The sequence below is a fragment of the Pituophis catenifer genome, unplaced genomic scaffold, assembly GCF_029215685.1.
Source record: "Pituophis catenifer annectens isolate HBS135680 unplaced genomic scaffold, rPitCat1.0.hap2 SCAF_3, whole genome shotgun sequence".
NCBI lineage: Eukaryota > Metazoa > Chordata > Lepidosauria > Squamata > Colubridae > Pituophis > Pituophis catenifer.
Window position 1 is genome coordinate 66379682 of NW_027256883.1, and position 27085 is coordinate 66406766.

Below are 27085 nucleotides of genomic sequence, written 5' to 3' on the forward strand. Positions count from 1 at the left end.
AAAATTTCCAGAAATCATGTTTATTTTGTTTTTCTTTATATACATGTTTTCATTATTATAGTCCATTTAATTTAGTAAAATTTACAATGTCAAAACTTGTCTATTTTAAAACAGTAATTCTTTTCCAGTATATCCTCTACTGTGTAAATCAGGTTACTCTTCAAGTCTTCATAGAATCACAAGGCTGGAAGGGACCCTGGAGGTCTTCTAGTCAACCCCCCTGCCCAAGGCAGGAGTCATAATGCCATCTCAGACAAATGGTTGTGCAATGTTTCTTGAAAATCTCCAACAATGGAGCTTCCATTATATATTTAGAAAATATTGCATATTGCATGTTTGCAGCAAACGGTTTTAAATACATCTAAGCAATGTTTTTGAAAAATAAAGAAAAGGTGTTGATGCTGGCATACTGAAATTGTCACTGTACATGTTATTATATCATTTTAAATTTGCTTCTGGATGATGTCACATTTAACTTTTCAAAAACAAACGTATCCCAATTTTAAGCCCCCCCCCCCAAAATTTCAGAGTTGCCCACTTCCATTATATTTCTTTAATTAAAGTTCTCATTATTAAAACTAAGTGCACAGAAAGGAAATATCCACATATTTTTATTAGGCCAACATTTACATGATGAGCAAATACTAATTTCATACAGAAGTTCTTTTTATATTATTTTCTGCAGGTCAGTAATGAATGTCATGGTTGTTTATGCGTACTATATAATTGAATGGTACCAAAGGCTGCATTTCTAACCATTTCTTAGACTTTTTTTTTCACCCTATACATGATTGGAGAAACCTACTATCCTTTTGAAGAAACATTCAACTTATGAGCTATTTGACAGTCCATCTACCACTATTTAAGGTTCATTATAATTCCACCTTTCATAATACAGACTTCTTAGTGAAAAAATAAGGGATGAAGTGTGTGAAGTGCATCTTCAAGGCATAAACGATGAAATCGTTTTTGTCTTCACAAATTTGAGCACCACGTGGATTTAGGATTTGTTTTAAAATGTAAACTAGTATTCAAAATGCTGATATTTTGCTTGCTTCTCGAACACCACTCAAGTAGGCTCCTGTAACTGTCTGCGGAAAGTGCCGATTTGTGGCCTGTTTAAAATAAAAAAAGTTTCAGTGTATATATTTTGAGAGAAATACAAAAGATTCTTCTAGACCACTTTTATGACTGCATTGCTTAGCAACTAATTCCAGTCCCAATTGTTCAAGGATAATCATTTCAGAAATCCTTCTACAGCCTATTCAAAGGGCGAATATGTTTTTAGTCTTTTCAAACTTGGTTTTGATTTGAACAAAGCTGTATTTTTTTAAAAAAATGTAATTTGAGATTTCACCTCTCCAGCAAAGAAGATTTTTCCCTGTATGTCTTCAGCAAGTATATCATATGCTTCACCGCTGCCCCCTGTCTTTACAAAACTATATGCCATTTGGATCCAAGGGTCTTTGCTCCACCTTGTAATGAAATATTTGACTGGATCTGGCACTTCCTGAATTGCAAAGATAAGCAAAATTAATAGCAATAAAATGACACCATGTGTGTCCAAAACTAGACACTTGTTTAAAATGTATATTGAATGTTTTAACATCTTGTTAAAACAAAAATGCATAATTGTCCCGTGAATAATTAAACAAAGCAGACTTCATTAATTATGTGTTCTGAGGTGATTCTTCATTCAATACAAAATACAGGAAACAACTAGAGTATTATCATTCTTGTAGTTATGATGCATGAATTCACAGATTTTGGTTTTGTGAAACGCACAATATATAACCTAGCAAATTCAATCAATCAGTCACTCCTTCAGTCATTTCCTGCAAATTTCGGTTTCTTAGGCATCCATGATAGTGCTACACACAACATCTCAAATTAAGTTGGACTTGTAGTTTGTGTGTGTGTGTGTGTGTGTGTATATACATACGTACTAGGTAAAATGCTCTTTTCCCTAATGTGCTAAAAATATGCACAATTTTAAATTCAAGTCATGTAGACAGATCAAATAAATTTAATAAAACATTTAGAAAATGACACCATATAATAAATTCACCATCCCTGATTTTTTTAAAAAGTCCTGGGAAGTCTCTGCTTTCCATCTGTGGAATGAATGTTATTCTCTCTGAGAAAGAAACTGACCTGTTCCTTAAACAATTCCCGAAGCACGGCCATGCACTGTTGCAGCACTTCCTTGTCATCTAAGTTCCTTATTGCTCGCACAGCATCTCCAGTTATTACAGACATTAGAACACTGCATTTACGCTGAAAACATAAAGGAAGGATCAGCTATTGTTTCCTTTACTGGTGGCTCCCTTTAACAATCTCTAAATGAATGCTGGCCAGCCCATAAAACTGAACTACTTAGAACATGTGCCAGTGCAAAATAATTGCAGTACTGAGTTTTTTTTATGCTTGTCTTAACAACAAAACACATTCAGATGACAAAAGTCAAAATTGCCAAATATTCTTAGCATAAAATGTATTGTAAAGGAGTGAGATATTATATATATATATATATTGGAAAAATGCCAATTTACATTAAATTCCAAGAGGAAAGGTATTCCGAAGGTAATCATTTTTTTCCAAATCAGAAGAATAGGAAGATACTGGATACCTGTGGGTCCATGTCGTAGAAAACACTGAAGAGTCCACGTTTACTTGAATTAGGTGGAATATGGCCAAAGTAATCAGCTCCTTGAATTTTGCTCTCCCAGAATCTGTAAGGAAACTGTAGTGCAATCTAAACAAAAAAGCAGTATTTACCCTCTTTGCTCACATGGGTTGTCATCCTGCATAAGTTTAGTATATAGCAGTAGAAAGTAAAATCCATTTCTTTCCATAAACATAGTTCCCGTTATAGGGGGCATAACATCAAGCCATTACTTTCAAAGATTTTTCTCTCATCCAAACTAACCCAACTAATGATGTCAAGAAGTCTCAAAAGACTGGTTTTGACAAATAAAGGGGTATCCTCCTACTATGGGTTATTTTTTATGAATATATACATATGACATCCATTTTTACTGGAATAAGCTTGTCTAAACCAGATTATGTAAAGAACATAATTTCTAAAAATGTTATGAAGGAGTCAATAGGGCAGAGGTCTTCAAACTTGGCAGCTTTAAGACTTGAGGACTTCAACTCCCAGAATTCTCCAGCATGCTGGCTGGAGAATTCTGGGAGTTGAAGTCCACAAGTCTTAAAGCTGCCAAGTTTGGGGACCCCTGCCATAGGGACTCAAGATTAGTTTTAGGACCCTTTGCCAGAAATACTAATACAAGTATATGAACTTGTATCAGTATTCAAATAATAATTTCTCTACAGCACAGACTTGGAAGGCCTTCACTGGCCTCTACACATTTCTATTGGAAAACATTCCCTGCAAATATTTGCTCTTTGTATTCTACTTTTTATGACAAAAAACAAACTCTTACCTTCTCAATGACTCCAGTTCCTAAACTGTTGATAGCTTTCATTTTTCTATCTGATAAAGCTGGATTGAACTGAATTGCTGGTTTTTGAAGAATAGTTAAAGGTACAGCAACTAGAACCTTTGGAGAGAAAAATATTATAATAGAATGCTAAAGGACCCCATATTTCCAAATGTTCTAATTTACACTTTGCTGGGTTAATGTGCAAATAAGAATGTAATAAACCGTATCTTGCAATATTATTTTTTCCCACATTTAAATTAATAATTTAATTGGCTACCAATGGATCTTTCTCATGGTAAAAAGGTAAAGGTAAAGGCTCCCCTCGCAAATATGTGCTAGTCATTCCTGACTCTATATACCATTCTATATACCATTCTCATGGTAGTTATACATTATTCTATCTCAAAATTTTCAATATCGATAAAAATTAAAAAGTATAGTTTAAGCAACATTTGATAAAAAATCTAGAAACATAAAAGTTTTATACAGTTGAAATTTGTTAGAAATATTCTTTGAAATAGCTTCCTTGATTTTTATTTTTAATTTGCAGGATTGGGAAAATGGCACAGAAGGGATTTATAAGGAAATAAATACATGTGAAACTAACACTGACCAGACGTAAACTGATTAATCTATCGCTACATTATATTAAAATAATTTAACCCATTATATTCAATAGATTTGTTTCTATATTTAAAAAGGGAAATAAAACATAGGAAAAAATGATTGAGCCAACTTTAAAGAAGTACTTTAAAGAAAAATTTTCAGCAGCTTTTTTCCAGCAATAAATCTGAACAAATCCAGAAAGAAATAATGTCATGATAATAATGCAGAAAATCATGTTAAGTAGGAAACCAATCTAAGACAATAAATATTCTCTTCCTCTTTTAAAACAATTCATACACAGTCCATCAAGGAAACTTTTCTTGCTCTTCGTTCTTTCAACTCCTTGTAATTCAAGGATACAAGCAAGCATTTCAACTGCCTTTCCCTCCCAAAAACCAAATAATATTCAACCTTCCCTCTATTGATAGAGCAGAACCCGAAACAGATCCAAAGAGGAAGTCTAATTGATATTATTTACTTCTGAATTATTTTCTGTGTAATTTTCATGTAATGTCTCCTATTGCCCTGTGATCTTCTCTAACCTTTGCATCCATAGATTTTCTGTACTGAAATTTCAACAGCTTGCTCACTGGAAATTGAGGTCCACACATCTTGAAGACATCACACTGGGGAAAGCTGTCCTATAATCTTAATGCTGAAGTTTTTTAATTTGGAAGTAACCGGACAGAACTGCTTTGAAAGAGACTCAGTTAATGGACGACCAAGGCAGAACACTTAACAGAGAGCTTTTCAATGCCACTGAGCCCATATGTGTGTCTGAAACTGCACAATCTCAAATGCCCTAGCACTACTTCACCAATCCCAAGAGGTATTTCTAAATACCACCCAAAGATTAGAAAGAGGATGCAGAATTGGACTAAGAAATTAAGAGTCATGAAAATAAAAGGGAAGCCACAGAATGGGTTGGCCTACCAGTCTGAGTTTTCCCACTTCTGAACTATGGTTTACATTTGTGAGGGCAGGTTGCAGGATTTTGAAACACAATAGATATTAAAAGCTGTAGTGCATATTTTCTGCTTCTTGCAAAAACATTTCTCAAAAGCCCAGGTCATAAATCAGAGGCACACAATATTTGCTCTAAAAAGGTTTAAATAAAAATTTAATTCATCAACTGCATTTAACTCCCCTGCTCCTCCACACAAGAAGGAAGGAATCAAAACTGTTGGCTCCCCACCCAGTATGAAAATCTCATGACATCAAACATGCCATCTTCAGCTGTCAAAGACAAAAGTACAGTAATAACAAAATAAAAGTGTTCTCCAATGCTGAAAAAGGTTGCACACTCCAACATGGGCCAGCCTGTTCTAGACTTCAACCCCCCAAAATAAGAGATCACCTTTTGTGCTGTCCACAAAGTTCCATCCTTTGTGGTCACTTTCACCTCTTCTCCTGAGTAATCAATGCGACAGACCTTTTAAGAATGAAAAGGAGATTGTAAAATACTTATTTGTACCGCATCAAGACATTAATTAACACAAGTAGACCAGAGATATATTTCAGTTGACATTAAAGAAGCTGAAACATTGTCCATGAAGAAGCAGGAATATTTTCAGTAAAAGGCACAAGAACAATACAGGGAAGACCTGATTTAGCAGGAGTACAAGAAAAGGATCTGGATCTAGTATAACGTATGTTGAACATGAGCCACCAGTGTGATTCAGCTGCTGCAAAAGCAAATGCTATTTCTGATGAATCAGCAGAACTTTAAATGATGGAGCGGCACTGAGAAAAGTCAGAGTTGGAGTTTGGAACAGGGTGGAAGAAGAGAGCTAACAAGCTAGTTTGGTTTGAGGTTGTAAAGGCAAGCAGCATCTATAAGTTGACTATAGGAATGAATACAGAGTGAATGCAGCTTGGCATGTCAAAAATTCAGAAAATGCCAAATTTGACTCTGTTGGCATGTCACACATATGCACATATATGAACAAAGGAAACTATTCTCTGTCTCCTCCCCTCTCCCCCATCTAGGCCACCCTGAACAGCGGCACTCAATGGCAACATCGAGGCTGGACCTGAAGTAGAGCAAAGGAAAAGGAAGAGTCCTTGCGGATTTTACTGTGCTAATCGTTGCTGACTATAGGGGGCGGCACTCACATTCATTTCAAGGCCATTGAGCCAGCACTATCCAAAGACATTTCCGCAGTCATGTGGTCAGCATGACATCACGGAGTACTGTTTCCTCTCCATGGAAGTGGTAGCTATTCATCTACTCGCATTTGCATATTTTCAAACTGCTATGTGGGCAGGAGCCAGGCGAAGACGGGCACTCACCCTGTTGTGCGACAGGGCCTGGGTCTCAAAGTAGAGGTCTTGTAGTAGAGGCCTGGCCCTCAATTTCAGCTCTAGTGCCACAGCTGTCATCAAAATGCCACCTCATACTGTTTCTGCAGTTCCCAGCACTCCCCAGGATCTGCCATGTGCCACTTATTTTTGGGTAACCTATCTGAGGCTGCTCTGGGTCGCACAAGGCCTTTGTCCCTAAAGTAACTTCTGAGAATGCTCTTCTGCAACCTCTGCAAACCTAACAAAACATGCCCCATTCTCACACGATTTTTGGAGACTCCAGAGGCCTTGAGAAAGCAGGGCCCTCCTGTGCAACTTCTGGAGTGTCCAGAGGCTGCATGAATTCTCACTCATTCTCATGCAGCCTCAACAATTCCAAAGAATGGACTGTGCTTTTGAGAATAGTTATCAAGTGTTGATGAATGCTGACTTCCCATCCAAAACATCATGGTGATGTCACCTTTGATACACACTTTAATACGTTCATCATCACTGCTGTAGACTATTAAAAGGTCTAGTATACATTTAAAATAGGCTATATGAAGCCCTATTTATATTTCTTTCAAAATGTATTTTAAGTTGGGCATCCATACAAGCAGTTTGGAAAATTTGTGTATATATTATAATTCAGACAGAATTAAATGGAACATCAGCGAGATGAAATATTCAATGACAAAGCAAGGAAAACTATTCTTCCATGTTTTGATACTTACTGGAACATTTAACCGAATATCCAGGCCTTCAGCTAATTTTTCCATTAGGGCTGAGTATCCTGAACTCAATAAGGTGTGGTCACCAGAAAACTGCGCAAAAAATTCATTATGATCCCAAGACCGTGCAGAAACCTATGTGGCAAAAGAATTCTTCATTCAGTTGCAATTCAAGTTAACTCTTTTTAGCATATTTTCTTTTCCCATGTACATAAAGAAATCTCCTCATTCTCCTGACTGTCCTATATGTGAAAGGCTAATTGTGTTAGGTTGCAGCTATACCATCCCTTCTTGCAAGCTAGCACTTAGCACATTTAACACTGCAAGCCAGTTATCTTTTTCCAGCTTTATTTGAGCATGAAATTTAAAAAAAAAAAAAACTTCCAACAAGCAGTACTGTTTTTTGAAGCATTTTTATCCTTTTCACCCACAGAGGCTCCCAGAGTAACTTGTATGTACCCAACAAAGGGCAATTTGCAAATTAAGACAGAGAGAGAAAGAGGCCCTGCCACCAAGCAAGGCTGACAATGAAAGGAAAAACATGCAGAAAGAAGGAAAACACCCCCATACTCAGCCACCAATAGTCATTCCTCTACAAGGAACAGTTGACGTTCCAGGAGAAGAAGATAGTTTGATGTGGGTTTTCGGCAGGGCAGATACAATGACCTGGCCTATCATCTCATCTCCCTTTTTTGCAAGGGATGAAATTTGCACTTGCCATAATTTTGCAGTCACGTAAAATGAATTCTACTGCCTACTAAACTCTGGGAGGCTAGTTCATTAACTTTCCCCATCCAATCATCTTATAATTTTCTTTCAGGATGTAGAATTAGAATCAGTTGGTTAGCAGTCCCACATTAATTAAAGCTCTGAAACATTTATAATGTGAAACATGTCTGCTTAATAAGAAAATATGGATCTGAATACATTGTTATGACAATAGACAAAACATATTTTAACCATATTGTTCAGTCATTATAAGAAAAGTATTTCCACTCACTTCATGGAGGTTACTGCCACAGGCATATTCTAAATTGCTAACATGGAACTGGAGCACTTTTTCCTCTAGTTCATTGAACTGGATACCAGATTCCTGAATAAAAACTTTATAGATTTCCTGAATTTTATCTGCAAATGTTTTAAAACAATTCAACAGTTAGTAAAAATATTCATTTATCTCAGTGTCCCGTCATTTCAGCAACAATTTAGCACATGTATTTAAATAAAATCCATACACACATACATACTTTTCTTTCTACAGTCAAAATGTAACAAATTTGAACACTTAAATTGCAGACATTTCAAAAAGAGTTAAACTCACTAACCTGATATTTATAACAGAATTTAAAAACTCTCAGGTCTTATCTAGTGACCACTTTATGGTAGCATTTTACATGCAGATCTACAGGTCACCAACAGAGACAACTACCTCCACCAATACACATTCATGTGTTAATCTGGTCAATATAAGGCTATAGCAAACGTAATAAATACAAAACTTTGCTTATTTTCAGGTTTAAGATACTTGTTATAATTCTCCCAGATCCCGTACAAAGGTGCACTTACAAATTCTGCACTTACAAATGTTGTATATCTTCCTAGCAATGCAATAATTCAATGAAACCTCTTAACAACTGGACTGCTTGAGTTTCAGCTATTCATACATGCAAATGATGAATAAAAAAAGTTTGAAAAAGAGACCATTTTTATGTTCTCCTCAATGAGCAACACATGACCAAGCTTGTATTCTGGACATTAAAAATATTTTGGGATTTTTTCCCTTTGGTACATTGTATAAACTTGACAAACTATCCTCATTCAATAAACCATGTACATCTAGCTAAGATTCAAACTGGCCCAATTCATGAGTTCCAAGTGATTATGCAAACGTATAAATTAGACAAGCTAATACACAACAAATACATACTTCTATGGATGCTGCCATATAAGTATTCTATGCTGTCATAGAAGCATTCAGCTGCCATTGTTGCACTATTTTAGTCTTTCATGATTCTTTCTTACCTCCAAGAGGAATATCTTGATGTTGACTTTTATCTTTTCTCCAATTTGCCACAACATCAAGGATAGAATTGAAATGAAAATCCATGCGCTTATCTATTGCAGGATCAGTTATCCTTCCACCTTCTTGGATCAAGTCACATTTCTCTCCAATTTTGTGCATTTTAATGCCCAACTTTAGAAAAAGAAATTTTAAAGATGGAAGCATGTGAGTAATTCAAACTTCATTTTCATTGGTAGCAATACACATTAATCCCAACCAACAGCTATTGCAACAAAATATTTATCGGTATTTTAAAGACAAGTAATCAGAATGGTACCAAAACAGGCAGCAAATAAAAACTAAGGAAACTTTTAAAATCTTGAGAGTTTTCTATTTCTGAAACAATCATTTAATTTATCATAAAGTATTTGTAAGCCTTTCGTGTGTCATGAAGGATAGCCATTCTAAATGACAAGGATTATTCATTGAAAAAGAATTGTCTGTTGTTTACTGCAAGAGTGACATAATCCATTATAAATTTAAATACATGATGCAGGAAGAAACTTTGGATACAGAGGAGCCACGATAGCACAGTAGTCAGAATGCAGTTCCCCTTCCCCCAGGTATGGCAAACCCCCACCGGGGTTTGACAGCAGTATTGCTGGCTAATTCTGCCGATTGCCAGGAGTTCGATCCTGACCGGCTCAAGGTTGACTCAGCCTTCCATCCTCCCAAGGTCAGTTAAAATGCGGACCCTGATTGTTGGGGGTAGTATGGTGACTCTGTAAACCGCTTAGAGAGGGCTGTAAAGCACTATGAAGCAGTATATAAGTCTAAGTGCTATTGTTAACTGTAGCTTAATAGCAAATCCTAAATTTTTAAAATATGATTTGCTCTTAAGAATTGTATTTACCTCATCTCCTATTCCTTTAAACAAACCTTTAGACCAGTTAAATGTCAAACTGGCGGCCCAAGGGCCAGATGCATCATGCATAGACCACGCCCCCCAGCTCCGCAAAAATCATTGCAATACATTACATGACACAATCAAGTTTGACACCTGTGCTTTAGACAAATCCTTGCTCTTTTCCAAGTGATAAAACTAAATAAACATTTCCAAGCTTCCCAATAATTCTACAATTAGAACACCTTCAGACCAAATCCTCAAGTGGAACACAAAAGTCCTTGTAAAATATATCCAAAATAGAGATGTACATTTACAGGGATCAATATATACTAAGCTTGTTATCTGCAATGTGTCATCTTCAAAAGTGCAACCCACTTGCTCACACATTAGTGCTATAGGATTGTTGATACAGCCATTCACAATCTGAGCTCCTTTTCCCACAATGATCCCCTTGAAAGTCTTATCGTCCCAGACTCGCCCGCCAATTCTATTCTTTGCTTCCAGCACAAGGACCTGTAATATACAAACAAGGTAATGGAGGTGGTAAGAAGCACTTTACTCTCAATGGTTTTTTTTTAAGCAGTTAGTATAACTTCCCAGAGTCATCAAGAGGATAGAAGAGTATTATCTAATTATGTGGGTTGTTTAGCAAGCTTTTGATATAATTACAAAAAGTGAAATGAGACCTAAATAGGTGAGCCGTGGTGACGCGGTGGTTAGAATGCAGTATTGCAGACTAATTCTGCCGGCTGCCAGGAATTCGATTCTGACAGGCTCAAGGTTTGACTCAGCCTTCCATCCTTCCCGAGGTGGGTAAACTGAGGACCCAGATTGTTGGGGACAATATGCTGACTCTGTAAACCGCTTAGAGAGGATTGTAAAGCATTGTGAAGCAGTATATAAGCCTAAGTGATATCGATATTGCTAAATATAGGCTCTTGAAGTGTTAAGCAGAGACATACTCATATGAATTTTTTCTTAAAGAAGGAAAGTGTAAGAAGACAGTTGACTCTGTCACATCCCAATGCTGGCTAAACTCTATGTTACATAATGAAATCACACTATAATAACTTTAAAGTCATCTTAATCTTTAGTCTCTCCAACTAGATACTAACTCTGCTTCTAACTGTGCAATGGAATAATTCACTAGAATACTTTCTGGATTGCAAAGGTTCATGTTCAAGTTATTGGAATGTAATAAAATTATGCCAGAAGACAACAGTATTACAGTATCTTGATTTATATGATCAGGTCTTACTTTAATTCCAAAGTTTTGAAGTTGTCGTGCAGCTGCTAATCCTGCTGGGCCAGCTCCAACCACAATGACAGATTTCTGCATTGAAGGAAAAAAGGTTCTATTACAAATACTATTTCTCTAAAGCTAGTCAAATAGACCTTATAAGACTTCATACAAGTTGCATAAAATATAAAGATAATATTCCCACTGAAGCGAACTATTGCCAACTAGAGAATTAATACAGATAGTCCTCAACTTAAAACAGTTCATTTATGTTGGGCTCAATTGTGGTCATTAAGTCAGGGATTTCCTAAACTAAGAACATACCAGAAACATATTTTTTACTTTGAAAATCTTTGTGGGGATGTTTCTGTACTTTCAGAATATTCTGAAATATAACCAGTTTAATGATATATTAAATTTTAAAAGACCTACATTGTGGTAGTCTTTGGGAAGCAGGGCTTGGGCTCGATTAACTAACAAAACTCCTGTATTAATCAGACCTTTCCTGGTCATAAAATGAAGAATTCGTTCTGTCTCCCGAACACAGCGAATGCGTACAAGTCCTCGAACAATTATGTGATGAGTACATTTTTGAGGGGTTAGAGGTTCCTGTAGATTGAGGGAAGAAAACCAAACCCAAAATGAGAAAAAGAGTCATGAAGCAGATCCATGGACCAAATTGTCTTGCAACCGAGGAATACTGGCTTATAATTATCTATACTTCTGAAAAATAATGACAAAGAATCCTATAACACACTCAACAGTTTTACTGCATAATAATGACATTACCAACTAGATGGAACTAATGTTTCCTGATTTTTGGAGCAGGGGAAATTAGCCCGATTCTGGATGTTTTCAAGAAATGGAATCAATTCCTTAAGATTGTGCGTGACTTAAAGCACCTTTTTTTCTCTCTTACAATCTCCATTTCCCTTCCCTGGGAAACAAAATTTTGGTTCAACCTATCCTGGAGATACACAGAAAACTTTCTTGCAGTTTGTAAACCATGGGTTGCATATCTATGAGAAGTTGTAGCAGGGGTGAAATGCTCCTGGTTCGGACCGGATCACCCGATCCGGTAGCGATGGCGGCAGGTGGTTCGGAGAACCGGTAGCAAAAATCCCTGCGCCTTGCCCCCACCCCCCTATGCCCAGCTGAGCCGGACGATCATCAAGAGGCTTTTTTTTTCTTTTAAAAGCATTTTTTCTACAACCTCTTCCGATGAAAAAATGCTTTTAAAAGTAAAAAAAAAAAAAGCCTCTGATGATCAGGCGGCTCAGCTGGGATCGTCAGAGGCTTTTCAAAGCATTTTTTTCTGCAACCTCTTGGCCGAAGAGGTGGTAAAAAAAATGCTTTGAAAAGTCTCTGACGATCCCAGCTGAGTTGCCTGATCAGCAGAGACATATTTTTTAAAAAGCCTCTCTGACGATCTCAGCTGAGTTGCCTGATCAGCAGAGGCTTTTCAAAGCATTAGAAAAAATGCTTTGAAAAGTTTAAAAAAAAAAAAGTTGGCCACGCCTACCCAGTCACATTACCACCATCACCCCACCTAGCCACTCCCACAGAACCGGTAGTAACAAATTTTACATTTCACCCCTGAGTTGTAGGAATCATAGCTTCCACACATGTGGAGGATATCAGATTGAGGAATGTTGTGATGTAGCTTTCATGTGAAGAAATTATCCAAATATATAAAGTGAGATTATCAGAATTAAATGAGTGGAAAACACATGCTTCAGAAAATAGTACTTTGCAATCCTGTATTTCCTTTTCTAAAAGAAATATGTGCACCATATAAACTTCATGAATAAATCAATAAAGTAACAAGTGAAAAACTTTTAGATAAAAACCTTTGGGTCTATCGAACGAAGCACAAAGGAAGGAGAATTAGCTTGATCTTCCTCACAAGAAGTTTCAGAGCCCAGGAACAATCACTAAGAAGATGATGGCATGGACAGAAAAGTTTCACAGCCCCACAAAGTTATCAAAATATTAAACTGGTGTTACTTGATCAAGCTTTTGAGAATGCGTAAAACGTACTTTGCAGTTCGTGTACCACAAGGCCAGAATGAGATTTCGCAGTGCTAGGTACATGGTGGGATCCCGGGAATATTCTGGAAACTCATAGAGTTCATCTAATTCCATGACGTCTGGCCTTACACACAAGGCTTTACCGCATTCATTGGGCTGATAGAAAGGCTGGAAATATTTGTTCATCCCTAAAACACAAGAAAGAATCAATCGCCCATAGAATAGAAGTAAGTTTTCATTCCGTAAAGATAGTATAATATTTCTGCAATGCCAGAAATGTTCACAACTATAGCCACAAAAAAACAAGATCAAATGGAATGGAAAACACACAATGGCAGTGTTGACTGATCACTGGGAGAATAAATCTGCTTGAACCTACAGCTGATAATGCCTATCAGTCATAATTCAATTCTAAATACAGAGTATTTAAGGGAGAACAGAGAAGAAATCCTGGCTTACCAGCTATGGAAGGTGGAGTCTTTAAGTTCTCCATTTTCATCGGACTGGATTCACTAACCGATCGTTGAGTACTAGTACAAGAGGGACTCATGCCCACACAGTCTGGGTAGTATGCAGACAATAGTGGAGCAGCTACGCTGTCCTTCAATAGGGGAGGAAGGATAAGCATGGAATACCACCAATGATCTGAAACTTCAGCAACTCTCTAAAAAGAAGCATTAGAGCAAAAGTCAAGAAGAAAAATCTTGGCAACAGATCAAGTTTCTTCCCATCCCCAGTATTATTTCTCAATCCTGATTGAATTTCACATCAGAAGATAAATTGGACATATGCATGTTTGAGTATATAATTATGTATGTAGGTATGTAATCATCAGTGTGTGAAATTAGGCATTTTATAGAATGCCTAGGAAATCTAAAGAATGCCAAAAGTGGGATGTCAAAGTATGATTGTTGTTGTTGTTGTTAGTTGCGAAGTCATATCCGACCCATCGCAATCCCATGGACAATGTTCCTCCAGGCCTTCCTGTCGTCTACCATCCTTTTAGTGACTCCATCCAGCCACCTCATTCTCTGTTGTCCCCTTCTTCTTTTGCCCTCAATCTTTTCCAGCATTAGGCTCTTCTCCAGTGAGTCCTTCCTTCTCATTAGGTGGCCAAAGTATTTGAGTTTCATCTTCAGGATCTGGCCTTCTAAAGAGCAGTCAGGGTCAATCTCCTCTAGGACTTCTCCTGGGCATTTTATGCAATGCCAAAAGGCGAAGTGACAAAATGCAAAATACTCCCACTAAAATCCCATTCTAGCCTTCCTTATTGCAACATAGGTCAATATTGGTAGTTTTTTCTTGTGCTTTTTTTTCAGTAAGAAAGTCCTGTACTTTGCATTTCTTCTTTCATTTTAATATACATCTTTTCAATATAGAGTTAAAGTTAGGAATAACTCCAACCCTAACCCTTTTCATGATTCTCTTTTCAACCTTGCCCACCAAGCCACACCCACAGAACTGGTAGTAAAAAATTTTGAATCCCACCACTGTCTCTAAATATGTCTTAAGGTGTATAGATTACTCATTCGAGATGGTTAGAACTAGTTGAGCTAATTAGCGTATAACATATCATCATCAGTATGAAAGGTTCAAGAGCTAAGACTTTGTTGGGAAGGTGCTCCACTCTGATCTTTCTAGAACAGAAATAACATGCAGATATAGAACAAGAATACTAACCACATCTCTTTAATTCAATAGCTCTGCATTCTCAAAAAGTGATCAGTTCTAAGTCCTCGACTTATAACAGTTTATTTAGTGACTGTTCGAAGCTACAACGGCACTGAAAAATGTGACTTATGACTGTTTTTCACACTTACGACCTTTGGTCATGTGATCAAAATTCAGATGCTTGGCAATTGATTCATATTTATGAAGGTTGCAATGTCCCGCGGTCATGTGATTCCCCCTTTTGCCACCTTCTGACAAGCAAAGTCAATGGGGAAGCCTGAGTCCCTTAATCACCGTGTTACTAACTTATCAACTCCAGTGATTCACTTAACAACTGTTGCAAGAAAAGTCGTAAAATGGGGCAGAACTCACTCAACGCATGTCTCATTTAACAACAGAATTTTTAGGTTCAATGGTGGTTGTAAGTCGAGGACTACCTGTAGAATTGTTTGACCACGTCATGTATTCATGGCTAAGGCTGCAGCCTCTATTAATTGATCCATTTTAATAACACAGGCATTGCTTACCAGATCCTCAGGCATGGCGCACTGGTCTGAGCCTTCCACCTGGAATAAATATAAGAAGCCTGAATCTTTCCAGCTAGAATAAAATGCCACTCTGACCAGCACTGTAAATGAAGCAGCTTTTTTAAAAGTTGGATAATATTCTGTGACTGAAGCAAAGGTATTGCTGATGTCCAATATCACACAACATTGCACCTGACACTCAAAGTTAAGGGTGTGGAGGGTTTTGTTTTCCTAAGACATGGGAAGCGTTTTCTTCAGAAGGACAGCATTTTTAAAGAGAAACACTTGCCTTTCACAAGCAAGAAACAAATCAATAATTACACTCAAAAACAACTGCTGTGCCACAGATGGTCCCTGGAACAAGTGCCAACATAATTTCTTACAGCGGCCTTAATAGTGGGTGATCGTTAAAATCTCACAAGACTTTGGTACCCTAACATTTACAAGATTTCCAAAAGGAACACTAAAATCTCTCGGTTTTTCCTTTTGTAAAATTAAATTAATTTCTGATTTAATCTGTGAACCTCCTCTAAAATACACATTAAGTCATGTGCCTGTTAGTAACACACCGTTGATCCCCCAGAGACCCTCAAGAGATATCAGATGCTACAAAAGAAAAGAATTGGGAATTACTACTTTAGTGCAAACTACAGGAGCTGCACCTGTGAAGTCACTGGTATGAAAGGTTAGCAAGTATGAAGAGATGCAACAACACAACTGTTTATGGAGCCACTGAGCATCCATGTATAGTCCATTGCCATCTATGTACAGGGAAGCTCATATAGCCGGGGTAGAAGTAGAAACAACCAAGCCACCAGCCTATTCCAATGCAAATGGATGTTGAAGTACCTTAGCAGAATTGTTCAGTTTCATGCCACAGCGATATGCTTTGGCTATTTGTGAGGTAAGTTGAATTTCCTTTGTCAACTGACGCCACTTCCCACACTCCGCCTTTGTGCACTGAACCTATGGGGTTAATAAATGACATTTTAAGAATTACAAATGTAGGCAATGAAATTGGTTCAGAAAGTTCAAATGAACTTTAATTACATTTAGCCACTTTGTTTCAGAAATATTGCTGGAAATTACTTGAAGCTTCAAGAGAGAACAATATAAAGCAGGCACAAAATATCCAGCAGACCTCATGCTTTCCATGAAGAGGTCTTGGAGTCAGGCCCTGAGTAAGGGCTGAGTAAATTCCCTGCTGGAAACCTTAATAGCTTGTATATTCCACCTTTCTTCTGAGAGCTCAAGGCAATATGGGGTTCTTAAACAAATTATTTTTTTCAGAATGTTATTTTATCCAATGGCAAAATTCTAAGGCACTGTAGGATTATTTATGGTGACACCAAATATATGTATGCGGACAGTGTCTATCCAGCCCCTTTTACATGTTCTAATTCATTGAATGAGTTACCTATTCTGATTTTTCACTATAAGAACTCAAAATCTACAGCACAGCACTTGTATCAGAAAGGGCTACTGAGAATCGATTAGGTATCATCAAGTTTTTCTTTACACCTTGCAATCAAGGTGTAATTAAAACAATGAAAAATGTGCTTGGTTATTTATTATTTATAAAGATGCATCATTATAAACAAAAAAGCTGTTACCCAATAAGGAAGCTGTTGATCAGCCATAAAAGCTTTTGGACTGGGTTCACTTTTTCCATTACTGGTCCAGATCCTTTTCCACGCGGTGTATTTTTCATAACCATCTTTATGACTAACAAAAGTAGAAAAAGTAAATGATGAGTATAAGGAATAAGCAGACTAAGAATTCTGTAGTTTATCTAAATGGGCAATATTAATGAAAAAAGGCAGTCATTAAAATAATAGGATTATAGTCAGCAGAGTTTTCCCATAAGTCATCATCATCTTCTTTTAACAACTGCATAATCCCTTGCAGGGTGGAGTCTGGGCAACTGAATGGAGCTAGCAGAGAGTTTAATGGCCAGATGCCCTTCCTGTCGCCAATGCAAAGCTTTTTGTTTAGCAGATATATTCTCACTGTGCCCAGAGAGAAATAGCTGCCTCTACCTAAGATCAAACTCACAGCCTCCTGATTGTGAGGTGAGAGCTCCACCTCTAGGCCACCGTACCACTCAGGGTTTTCCCATAAGTAAACAGGAAAAAAATAAAGTCTCCACATCAAGACAGATTTCTAGTGACTTTACAGAAAGATCTATTTAATTTTCTTAATAGTAACACAAAATAACTTTGCTATTGCTGCCTTCTGGCATTTTATTTTCATTTTGACTCTGTTCTAGACTGTAACTGGGGATCTCCCAGCCAGACCAGACCTGACCCTACTTAGCTTGTGAGTCCAAACAAGGCCACTCAGGTATTTCCACTTGCTGAGGCAAAACTAAGCAAAGGTTCTAACAAGTATTTCATTGCAATGCTATGTTGGTTAATCCAGGGGTTGCTTTGAATTACATCCCCTTCAATCATGGATATCTAAATCTACACAATGATTCCTCTATTAGATTTTTTCTTCCAACTAAATCTTGGGTTGTGTCCAACTTCAACCATCAGCCAGCAGAACTGGACTTCCTAGTACCGTGATGGCAAACCTATGGCACGCATGCCACAGGTGGCACGCAGAGCCCTCTCTGCGGGCATGCCAGCTGTCACCCCAACCCAGCTCCACCATGCATACGCGCATGCCTCCCAGCTGGTATTTGGGTCTCTGCTGTGTATGTGCAGGGCCAGGGCGCATGCGGGGGATGTGCACACATGCACGGGGGAGTGGGGCGCATGCGCAGGGGGTGCAGGCAGCTTTCCAGGTCCAAAACGGGGTGCAGGGGAGCCTCACACAGCCCCCCCGCTCCCTGTTTTGAGCCTAAAAAGCCTCCTGCACCAACTTGGAATCCAAAACGGGGCACGGGGGTGCCGCACGAGGCCCGCCTGCTGCACCTTCTAATACAAGATGCTCAGGTTGTCCAGGAAATGGTACGTGCAAAACCAAAATTTCTGTTAAAGGGCAGATTGCCTACTCTCCCAAGAATTTAACATTCCCACATGATAAAAGATACTAACATTCTTGCATTAAATACATAAACTCTTAGGATGGAGATCAATATGTTCTCAAAGTATTTATGGCTCTCTTGAGATTGGGCATTTTTTTTAATGGGGGGGGGAGAAATTGGACCTGAATATATTACCAACCTGGTTCTAGAAAGAAGCAAAATACCTAGTTCACAATCATTACCGTGTTTCCCCGAAAATAAGAACCTGTCTTATATTTTTTTGAACCCCGAAATAAGTGCTTGGCCTTATTTTCGGGGAGGTTTTATTATTTTGGGGCAGTTGGAGCAAGATGGGGCTCCTCTTGCCATCTTACCTGATTTCCAGCTCTGCATTTAAATATTTTCAGGGAGGGCTTATTTTCGGGGGGAAGCTTATTTTAACGCATGCGCTCAAAAGCCTGATTGGCTTTTGAGCGCATCTTAATTTTCAGGGCAACAGGGTAAAACATATTGCTTGATATAACAGTACTACAAATGTGGGTGTTATATTTAATCTCTTTATTAAAAATCAAATCCAAATGGGCAAAGCACAGAACTATGGATAATAGACAATCCCAAAATTTGCTCACCTGGGAATAGATCCCACTAAACTCAGTGTGGTTCACTTCCAAGGAGTGAAGTCTTGTAAGTCTTATTTATTTTCTTGTTTTAAACTGCTAATGACCACAGGATATGTGCTACTGGAATGAAGTCATTTCAGAGTATAAACTCTTATAAATAAGATTACCTTCTGTAGTAATGATCAAAACATTCATTACAGAAATGTTCCCCGCAGGACAGATGATACCACCTTGACGTATAGCCATTTTTAGCACACCTAAAACAGAAAATATTTAAAAACTCTGTTTACTAAGATGATATGCTTTGCTCTAGAGCAGGGGTGTCAAACTGGTGGCCCATGGGCCGGGATCCAACAAATGCAGGACACGCCCATCCCAGCTCCACAAAGGCAAAAAACACTGCAATAAGTCACATGACATCATGCGACACATCATTTAACACCCGCACTCCAGAATTTCAGATTGCTTTTTACATTAACCATCAATGAAGCACTTCAATTTATTCATACTTGAAATAAAAGTCATGAACAGGAGCTGTATAACACACATGTATGGCAGATTCAAAACCATTTCCTTGACTTATGGCCTGGAAGGATACCCATTTATCATCAATTACAAAATGATTTGAAGAACTCATCTACATTTTGACATAGAAGCAGAGCTGTGTTTTTCAAGTCGTTGTGTAATGAATGACAAATGAAAGATTGCTTTGAAATTTGGACTGTGTGTTATTTGCTTGATTTCCCCTTTTTCCTATAGTTAAACGAAAACGAATTAACTATTAATAATTTAATTATATAACTTGACATGAATGCATAAACAAGATTAATTTTATTGAAATGATTTCTGGGCAATAGCAATATAATAACTGTACTTTACAGTCTAGTTTTAGAATAGAGGGCAGGTGAACTTTCTTTTTTCCCATTTTCTTTTTTTTTCTTTCCTTGGCATATAATAATAAAATGAATAGAAAAATAAAATGAAAATTCCTGAATTAAAAATGATGAAATTTTATTATTGTTGTTGTTGTTGTTATTTAAATTTATATCCTGCCAAACTCCCAGAGACTTTACAATTGTTAAACCATTTAGAAGCAAAGAACAACTCCTAACTAAGATCATTAAAATCTTATGAACAATTTTTTAATATATATCTTGGCAAAATACCACAAGATTTCAACAGTGGGATTTACATATAAAATGGCAGTTTTGGCCCTACTAGATAGACAAGACAGGAGGCACAACCAGATAAGCCAATTCTATCTTAATATAAAGCTATATTAACAGAAACTTCCAAATCTGAAAGTACAATTCTCTTGCCATCTCATTTACAACTTTAGAAACTAGGGAGGGTTCCTTCTGAGCCTCTTGCCCTTCCCACTCTCCAGTTATAGGCTATGATGTCTCTTATCTGCCTGTTTCCCTAAGTAGCATCTCTTTGCCCTGTCTACCAACCTCTTTCCTACATTCCATTACAGGCAGCCACCAAACTAAAAATGTTGCAAATCCCTGTGTTGAGAATATAGAAAACTATTCCAACCTTCTAAAACCCAAGGAAAACAAGATAGGTCAATCTTACATTGACTTTACTTAATTGAGAATAAACAAAGCAAAGTCAAACTAATGAGCAAAGCACATTGAAGAGCTGTTGCTGAGGACCTGAGAAGACTGGGGGGTGGGGGGGGGGGAGGTGTTGGAGTGGAAGAAGAAAGAGACTCACCCATGGGTTCAGGCTACTTGAGAGACCGTGTTCTGATCTAGGCTTCCTTAGAAATTAAACAGTACAAACTTAGTCTCGGCAAACCTCTTTAATTCATATGGCTGTAAATTACTTTCATATACAGTCCACAAGGCTTGATAAACTGTCTTTCAGAGGAAGGTTATCAACACCCACCTATCTCACGTGGAACGCTGCCAAAGAGCCAATTTCCAGATGCAGGGCAAGGCCAAACTTGGCACAGAGTCACAAACAGAAATTTCAAATCTTGAATCGGCCAGATGAACTAATTGCTTCTTGCAAAAGTTCACGTCCCGTTCGCTTCTCTTTTATGTCTTATGGGAGGGGCCAATCATCTCCAAGCCTTACTCCCAAGTCGACCCTGTTTCCTTAATTGTTCCTGTCTCCTGGCAGCTCTGCACATGTGCACAGTGAGAACAGGCTCATGCTGTTCTTCTGCCTCGCTGATGTCAGACTCCAGAGACTCCAGAGGCAGCAAGAACTACCAGATGGCCTTGGCCCCCTCTCTGTCTCTGACTCACGAGCCATTATCCGATCCTTCTCCAGACTCCAGGACTGGCCCACGTTCCTCCCCAACCTCCTCACTGTCTGAATATGCTGTCAGCTTTGCTGGCCGCTGGCTGGCCACAACTGACCGTTTCATCCCACTGGGATTGATCTGCCCCACCTATGCTGGCAGAGGAGCCATGCTGTGGGCCCCATCGGCCAGGGTATTCTGGCTGGCAGGATCCAGGACAAGGGCCTTCTCTACCACTGCACCTGTCCTCTGGAACATTTGCTCCCTGGAATGAAGTTAGCTCCAAGCCTCCTGGTCTGCCACGAGATCTTAAAAACCTAGCTCTGGGAGTTGGTTTGGAGCTCCAATGGAGAGTCTTCACATTGCCCCCTTCTCATCCTACTCCCTCCCTCCCCGTCTTTGCAGTTAGGGCTCAGTAATTTGGAACTTTATAGTATTTCATTTATATCATCTAGGTTTTGTACATCTTTTTAATAAAGTAAGCTGCCCAAGGTTACCCCACGGTAAGATGGATGGCCAATAAATTTTACAAATAAAAATGAATACTAAATAAATAAACCCAAACCTTTCAGCAGCACTAGCAAAGCAGACTGGGCAAGTTGCAGTACACCCGGCTTTTTCACATTTCCGGTATTTCTTCTCTGATATTTCTTCATCCTCCTCAGCTGCCTCTGCTGCCTTCCTCCTCACCTAATGTGACACAGAGAACTTTGTGACTAAAGAGACTTGTGCGGTTGCCCTGTCTGTTTACCTCCACATATGATGACAACCTTGATTTCTCCTGCATCCCTGTTTGCAACTGCCTGTTTTGGTATGGAAATGCTGCATGAGTAGCTGGGCACAGAAGAAATATATATATATAAAAAAACTGTCAAGACTTGGTAATGTTGTGTATACAGTGTGTCTTACTTTGAGTAAAGCAATAATAAATAGCAGCCTAATAATCCAAAAATCGTAACTAGTTCTCAGAAGGAAAAAGGAGCCAACCCCCCCCCCCAAGAAAGCAATATTCCAGATGTCACGAAGGTCAAAAGGCAACCGGATTTCCATGGTTTTTTCCTTTAAAAATGTTTCACTTCTTATTTCATCTATCCCTTGTCTGCAACAGAATTCCCCAATCTTTTCGGGTTGGCAGCCCAGAGTGGGGTGAAGCGGGAAAATAGGCGATGGTTTTGTGGGAGGGGCAGGCGCATGCACACGAGTGGGATCGCAAGTGCCAGTGACACTCGTACAAGTGGAGTTTTGCACCAGCACACACACGCCCACCGGTCCTCATGTGACCCAGTGACAAATGGGCAGCAGCCCAGTAGTGGGCTGTAGCCCAGAGATTGGGGATACCTGGTCTACAGCACAGTCCTTTCAGTAGAAGGTTCCACACCCATTTGCACTCTGATTCAGGTGACCCTGAGGGTATAGATAAAGCCCCAAGTGGCTCCAATGATTCTCAGAGACCTAACGAGTCTAACGACCAGATGATTACAAACAATATAAATCTTTCTATTCTTTACTATTCAGTCAGAACTGAAGAAGCTTCTTGGAAGCAAAATGTTTTCAAAAGAAAAAAAAAAGAAAGTCCAGTTGCCTTTTGAAAAGCATCTTTGGGATAACCGTGACATGGGTGATTGAGAATCTCCATAGACAGTATTCCAGATAGGAAACAGCCTAGTCTGCAACTATAATGTTATTTATTTTAATGGTGGGGGCTAGATATCTTTTAATGCTATAAACTGCTTCAATATTCCAACTCAAAAGAAGCTTAATTTTTAAATAACATCACACAATAGGGGCAACTAAGATTCAAACGCTTAAGATTCTAATGCAGAGATATACATTGAAGAAATAACCTTAATAGGAGTCTCAGGTACTTAAAGCTCTGTTCAAACATTAGAGCCGCCAGAGAATCCAATATTTTCTCTTTCTGCTACATATTCACAATGGTCAATGATTAATGTGTGTGTGTGTATGTGTGTAGGTATATATAGTATGTATGCATATAACATGTGTATATGTGTGTTATGTATATGTATGGGTAGATATATACTTTCTTTTGGAGAGCAGGCAACAGAATTTCATTTTTAATGTTTCTCAGTATGCTCACAGTAAAAAATGACAATAAAGGTTACTTTATCTATCTTATTGTATCTAATGCAAGGGTGGAGATGAAATAATTTTTCTTGCCCCTTCCATCCATAATTGTTGCCTGGCCTTCTGCCCTCTATTTATTTGGGAGATAATGGTAGCAGCAAAGGGTTGCTTTGCATACACATTGCTATCCATGCAACATACAACTATATGAATTCAGCGTTCTGAATCTACTACAAGTCCTCACTTTTCCAACAGCTGGATAGCAGTAGAGCAGTAGGCAACAGATACAAAGACAAATACGGGGAATGAGGGGAAATGCATCAGAAATGCAAATGTATGCTCAATATAAAGAAGATTTAAGTGATTACCATTTCCATTTCATTTATATATTTAGAAAGACATACAGTACCTGTCTCCCAGAACTTCTCAATGGAAGATTATCAGGTGCTTGATCTAAAGTGGTGATCTTTTTCTTCGTTCGGACTCTGCCAGCTGACATGGTACTGAAGGGTTTAAAGAGAGAGAGAGAGGGGGGGGGACATTAACCAGTCTTCTTAATGGAGAGTTTGAAGTGCCCTGCTATGCTCCCTAGGTAAGAGAAAAGGCCATATTTGGTCTTACTTATAGGTACCATTCCATAAACAGATCCATCTGTCAACTGAACTGGGAAGAAGGAAACTAAAGAATTTCTATTTAGGAGCACAGCATAAAGAACAAGGAGTAATGATAACAAAGCTCCTCATTCCCATCCCTCAAAAGAATGTAACATCCATGGATTGCCTAGACCCTGAAGAAAATCTCTGTTGGTCTTGGCAAGAAAAGGGAAGAATGGTTCTTGAAGAAAATGAAAGAAGCTCCTTTATGATCAACATAAGGTTGCATCCAGTAAAACATATTTAAAAATTGTTGGAAAAATATGTACATTTAAAAAGTTCCTCTGCTGAATTTGTTTTCATCAGCCCAACCTGCAATTCCCAGGAGATCCTACTAGTAGCTCCCTATTTTTGTAAACCAAAGGGGAACAGAAGCCCACAGACACTGCTTCTCTGCTTCTGGGATGGTGTTTTGAATTCCTTTCCCACAAAAATTCAACTAGCCCTTGCTTAATTAGTTTGGAATGTATTAAAGGCAAAATTATTTAAGATGGCATTTAAGAATTATGAATGTTGGCTATCTGTTTATATATATGTTTCTATTTTTTGACTGCTTCTTTGGCTTTTTATTGTATTGTGTTGTGCTGTGGTTTTAATATTACTTTGTGATTGTTTATTTTAGATCTAGATTTAGTAGAGATTTACTGAAACGTGATTATTGTAACTTGCCAGATGTTTGTCAACTGCAGTAGACAGAAATCAATCGAGAAAATACTTCAGCCCAAGCAATAACAAGAAGAGAACCTGGCATGCCAACTTTTCATCCAGATCTTCCCATCAGGATAGATACTTCTAGACTGATAAAATAATCCTCAGGAAGTTTGTGTAACTTTACAGAGACTCCAAGCACAGCCTAGGTTTGCTAAAAACAGATCATGCCAGACACACCGTATTGCCTTCTTTGATAAAGTGACTAAATTACTGAATCAAGGAAATGCTGTGGATAAAAGTGTACTGGAGCTTCAGTAAGGCATTTGACAAAGTAGATCACAGCCTACTTCTTGGTAAAATAGAACAATGTGAGAATGACTATCACTTAAGTATGAGCCAGCAGTGTGCTGCAGCTGCCAATGCAGTTCTAGATTGTATCAACAGAAGAGTAGCATCAAGATCACTAGAAGTGATAATACCACTCTATATTGCACTAGTGAGGCCACACTTGGAATATTGCATCCAGTTCTGATCACCAATATACAAAAAATATGCTGAGACTGTAGAAAGAGTGCAGTGAAGAAGAATAAAAAATAAGGGATCTGGATCATAAACCGTATGATAAACAGTTAAGGAAACTAAGTATGTCTAGTTTAATGAAGAAAAGGATTAGGAATGACAGCTGTCTTCCAGTACTTGTGGGGCTGTCACAGAGAAGAGGGGGGTTAACTTATTCACCAAAGCACTTGAGAGCAGGACAAGAAGCTATGAGCAAAAGCTCATTAAAGAGCGATCCAACCTTGGAACTAAGAAGAAATTTCCTGACAAGTGAGAACAATTAATCAGTTGGACAGCTTGCTTCCTGGACTTGTGGGTGCTCTGGATCAGGGGTCTCCAACCTTGGCAACTTTAAGACTTGTGGACTTCAACTCCCAGAATTCCTCAGCCAGCCTTTGCAAAGCTGGCTGAGGAATTCTGGGAGTTGAAGTCCACAAGTCTTAAAGTTGCCAAGGTTGGAGACCCCTGCTCTGGAGGTTTTTAAGAAAAGACTTTGTCTTTTGTCCAGGATGAAACTGACATTCAGCTGTAGATTTTTTGTTTTTATTTTTAAATGAGAACTGAGAAATCAATACATCATAGAAGATTGTCAGAAACATTTACAGCTCATCAACTCCACAATTCCTTATGGACTATACAAGTAGTCCTCCACTTATGGCCATAATTGAGTCTGCAATGGCCATAAGCATGAAAAGCATGTCAGTTTTTTCTATGTAACATCAAACGGTCACTAAACGAACTGATGTAAATAAGAAGATGGGTTGCAATTGCACGAGAAAGAAGAAAATTATGGTTCCCGCAAGTTTCATAATACAAAGGGCAGTTTTCTGTTTACCTAGGAATCCAAGAACCCAATTTTCAGATGTTCAGTCAAGTCAATCTGTAATAATACAAAAAAGAAAGAAATCATTGTAAAGACAAAGGAAAGTGGCATAAACAGCACTGAATCCTCTTTCTTTATGGACCATCTCACTCCTCCCAAATTCCTCTTTTCTGCAAGAAGTAGATATATTACATCCATTTCAGATAATAATAACAACAACAACAACAACAACAACAACGAAAGCTTTATTTATACCCATTTATACAACGAAAGCTTTATTTATACCCATTTATACCCACCTGCCTTGATAAATTCTAGGGAAGCACTTCTTAGAATCCCCCCAATTCAGCACTTCACTGTCTCCAAGGAGACAAAAAATCCTGCCTGGAAATCTTACCCTCCTCTGGTCTTCTCCTAATCCTGACCAGCTTCTCGTAGAGTTTTATTTTATTTTATTATTATTTTTTATTCCACCCTATCCCTTGTAATGAAAAGGCACTCTACCCATGGCTCAGAGACAAAAGGCAGTGTGTGTGTGTGTGTGTGTGTGTGTGTCTGTCTGTGTCTGTCTGTCTGTCTGTCTGTCTCTGGAGGGGGGGGGAGTTGTTAAACAAGAAAGAGTGCTGCGGCCGGCACTGAAATTGAGCTCCAGGGCGAAGTCCCCGGCTGGCGTCCCTTTCCAAATTCAGCATCTGCAAGGCAAGGAGTAACCTCCTTTCTTGCGCAGATGTCCCAGATCCGCGCAGGCACACATTTTTTTGCAACAGAGGATTCCCCTGCGGAGGACATGCAGCTTGGGGAGGAGGTGGGGGGGTGGGGGAGAGACCGCGAGTCAAAGAAAGGCAAAAGACCCTCAGGGCCACTTTAACGTTCCCCCCACCTCACCAAGAGGGAACGGGCGCCTCGGTGCCTCCGGCTAGCCGTAGGATCCCACCTCCCCCCACCGGCCCCGCGCTCTTACCCCTCCGGGCCAGCCCTTCCCGCTGCTCGACCCAGCACCCAGCTCTACCGCAGCTGCTTCCG

At 38.7% G+C, this 27085-nt stretch overlaps 1 protein-coding gene across 1 annotated transcript; it reads right to left on the reverse strand.

Annotated features, from left to right (window-relative positions):
• Positions 1 to 27056, reverse strand: KDM1B (lysine demethylase 1B). The gene is made up of 22 exons (XM_070940668.1): positions 27024 to 27056; positions 26075 to 26119; positions 23787 to 23880; positions 21858 to 21982; positions 19206 to 19295; positions 17061 to 17172; positions 16297 to 16413; positions 15448 to 15486; positions 13709 to 13913; positions 13259 to 13437; positions 11651 to 11827; positions 11237 to 11311; positions 10354 to 10491; positions 9092 to 9263; positions 8070 to 8197; positions 7073 to 7204; positions 5413 to 5487; positions 3450 to 3566; positions 2630 to 2755; positions 2155 to 2277; positions 1358 to 1510; positions 1 to 1115 (listed from the first exon to the last, which is right to left on the reverse strand). The coding sequence occupies exons 3-22, from the start codon at positions 23874 to 23876 to the stop codon at positions 1032 to 1034; spliced, it is 2457 nt and encodes an 818-aa protein (XP_070796769.1). The 5' UTR covers positions 23877 to 23880; positions 26075 to 26119; positions 27024 to 27056; the 3' UTR covers positions 1 to 1031.
• Positions 27057 to 27085: the final 29 nt, after the last annotated feature.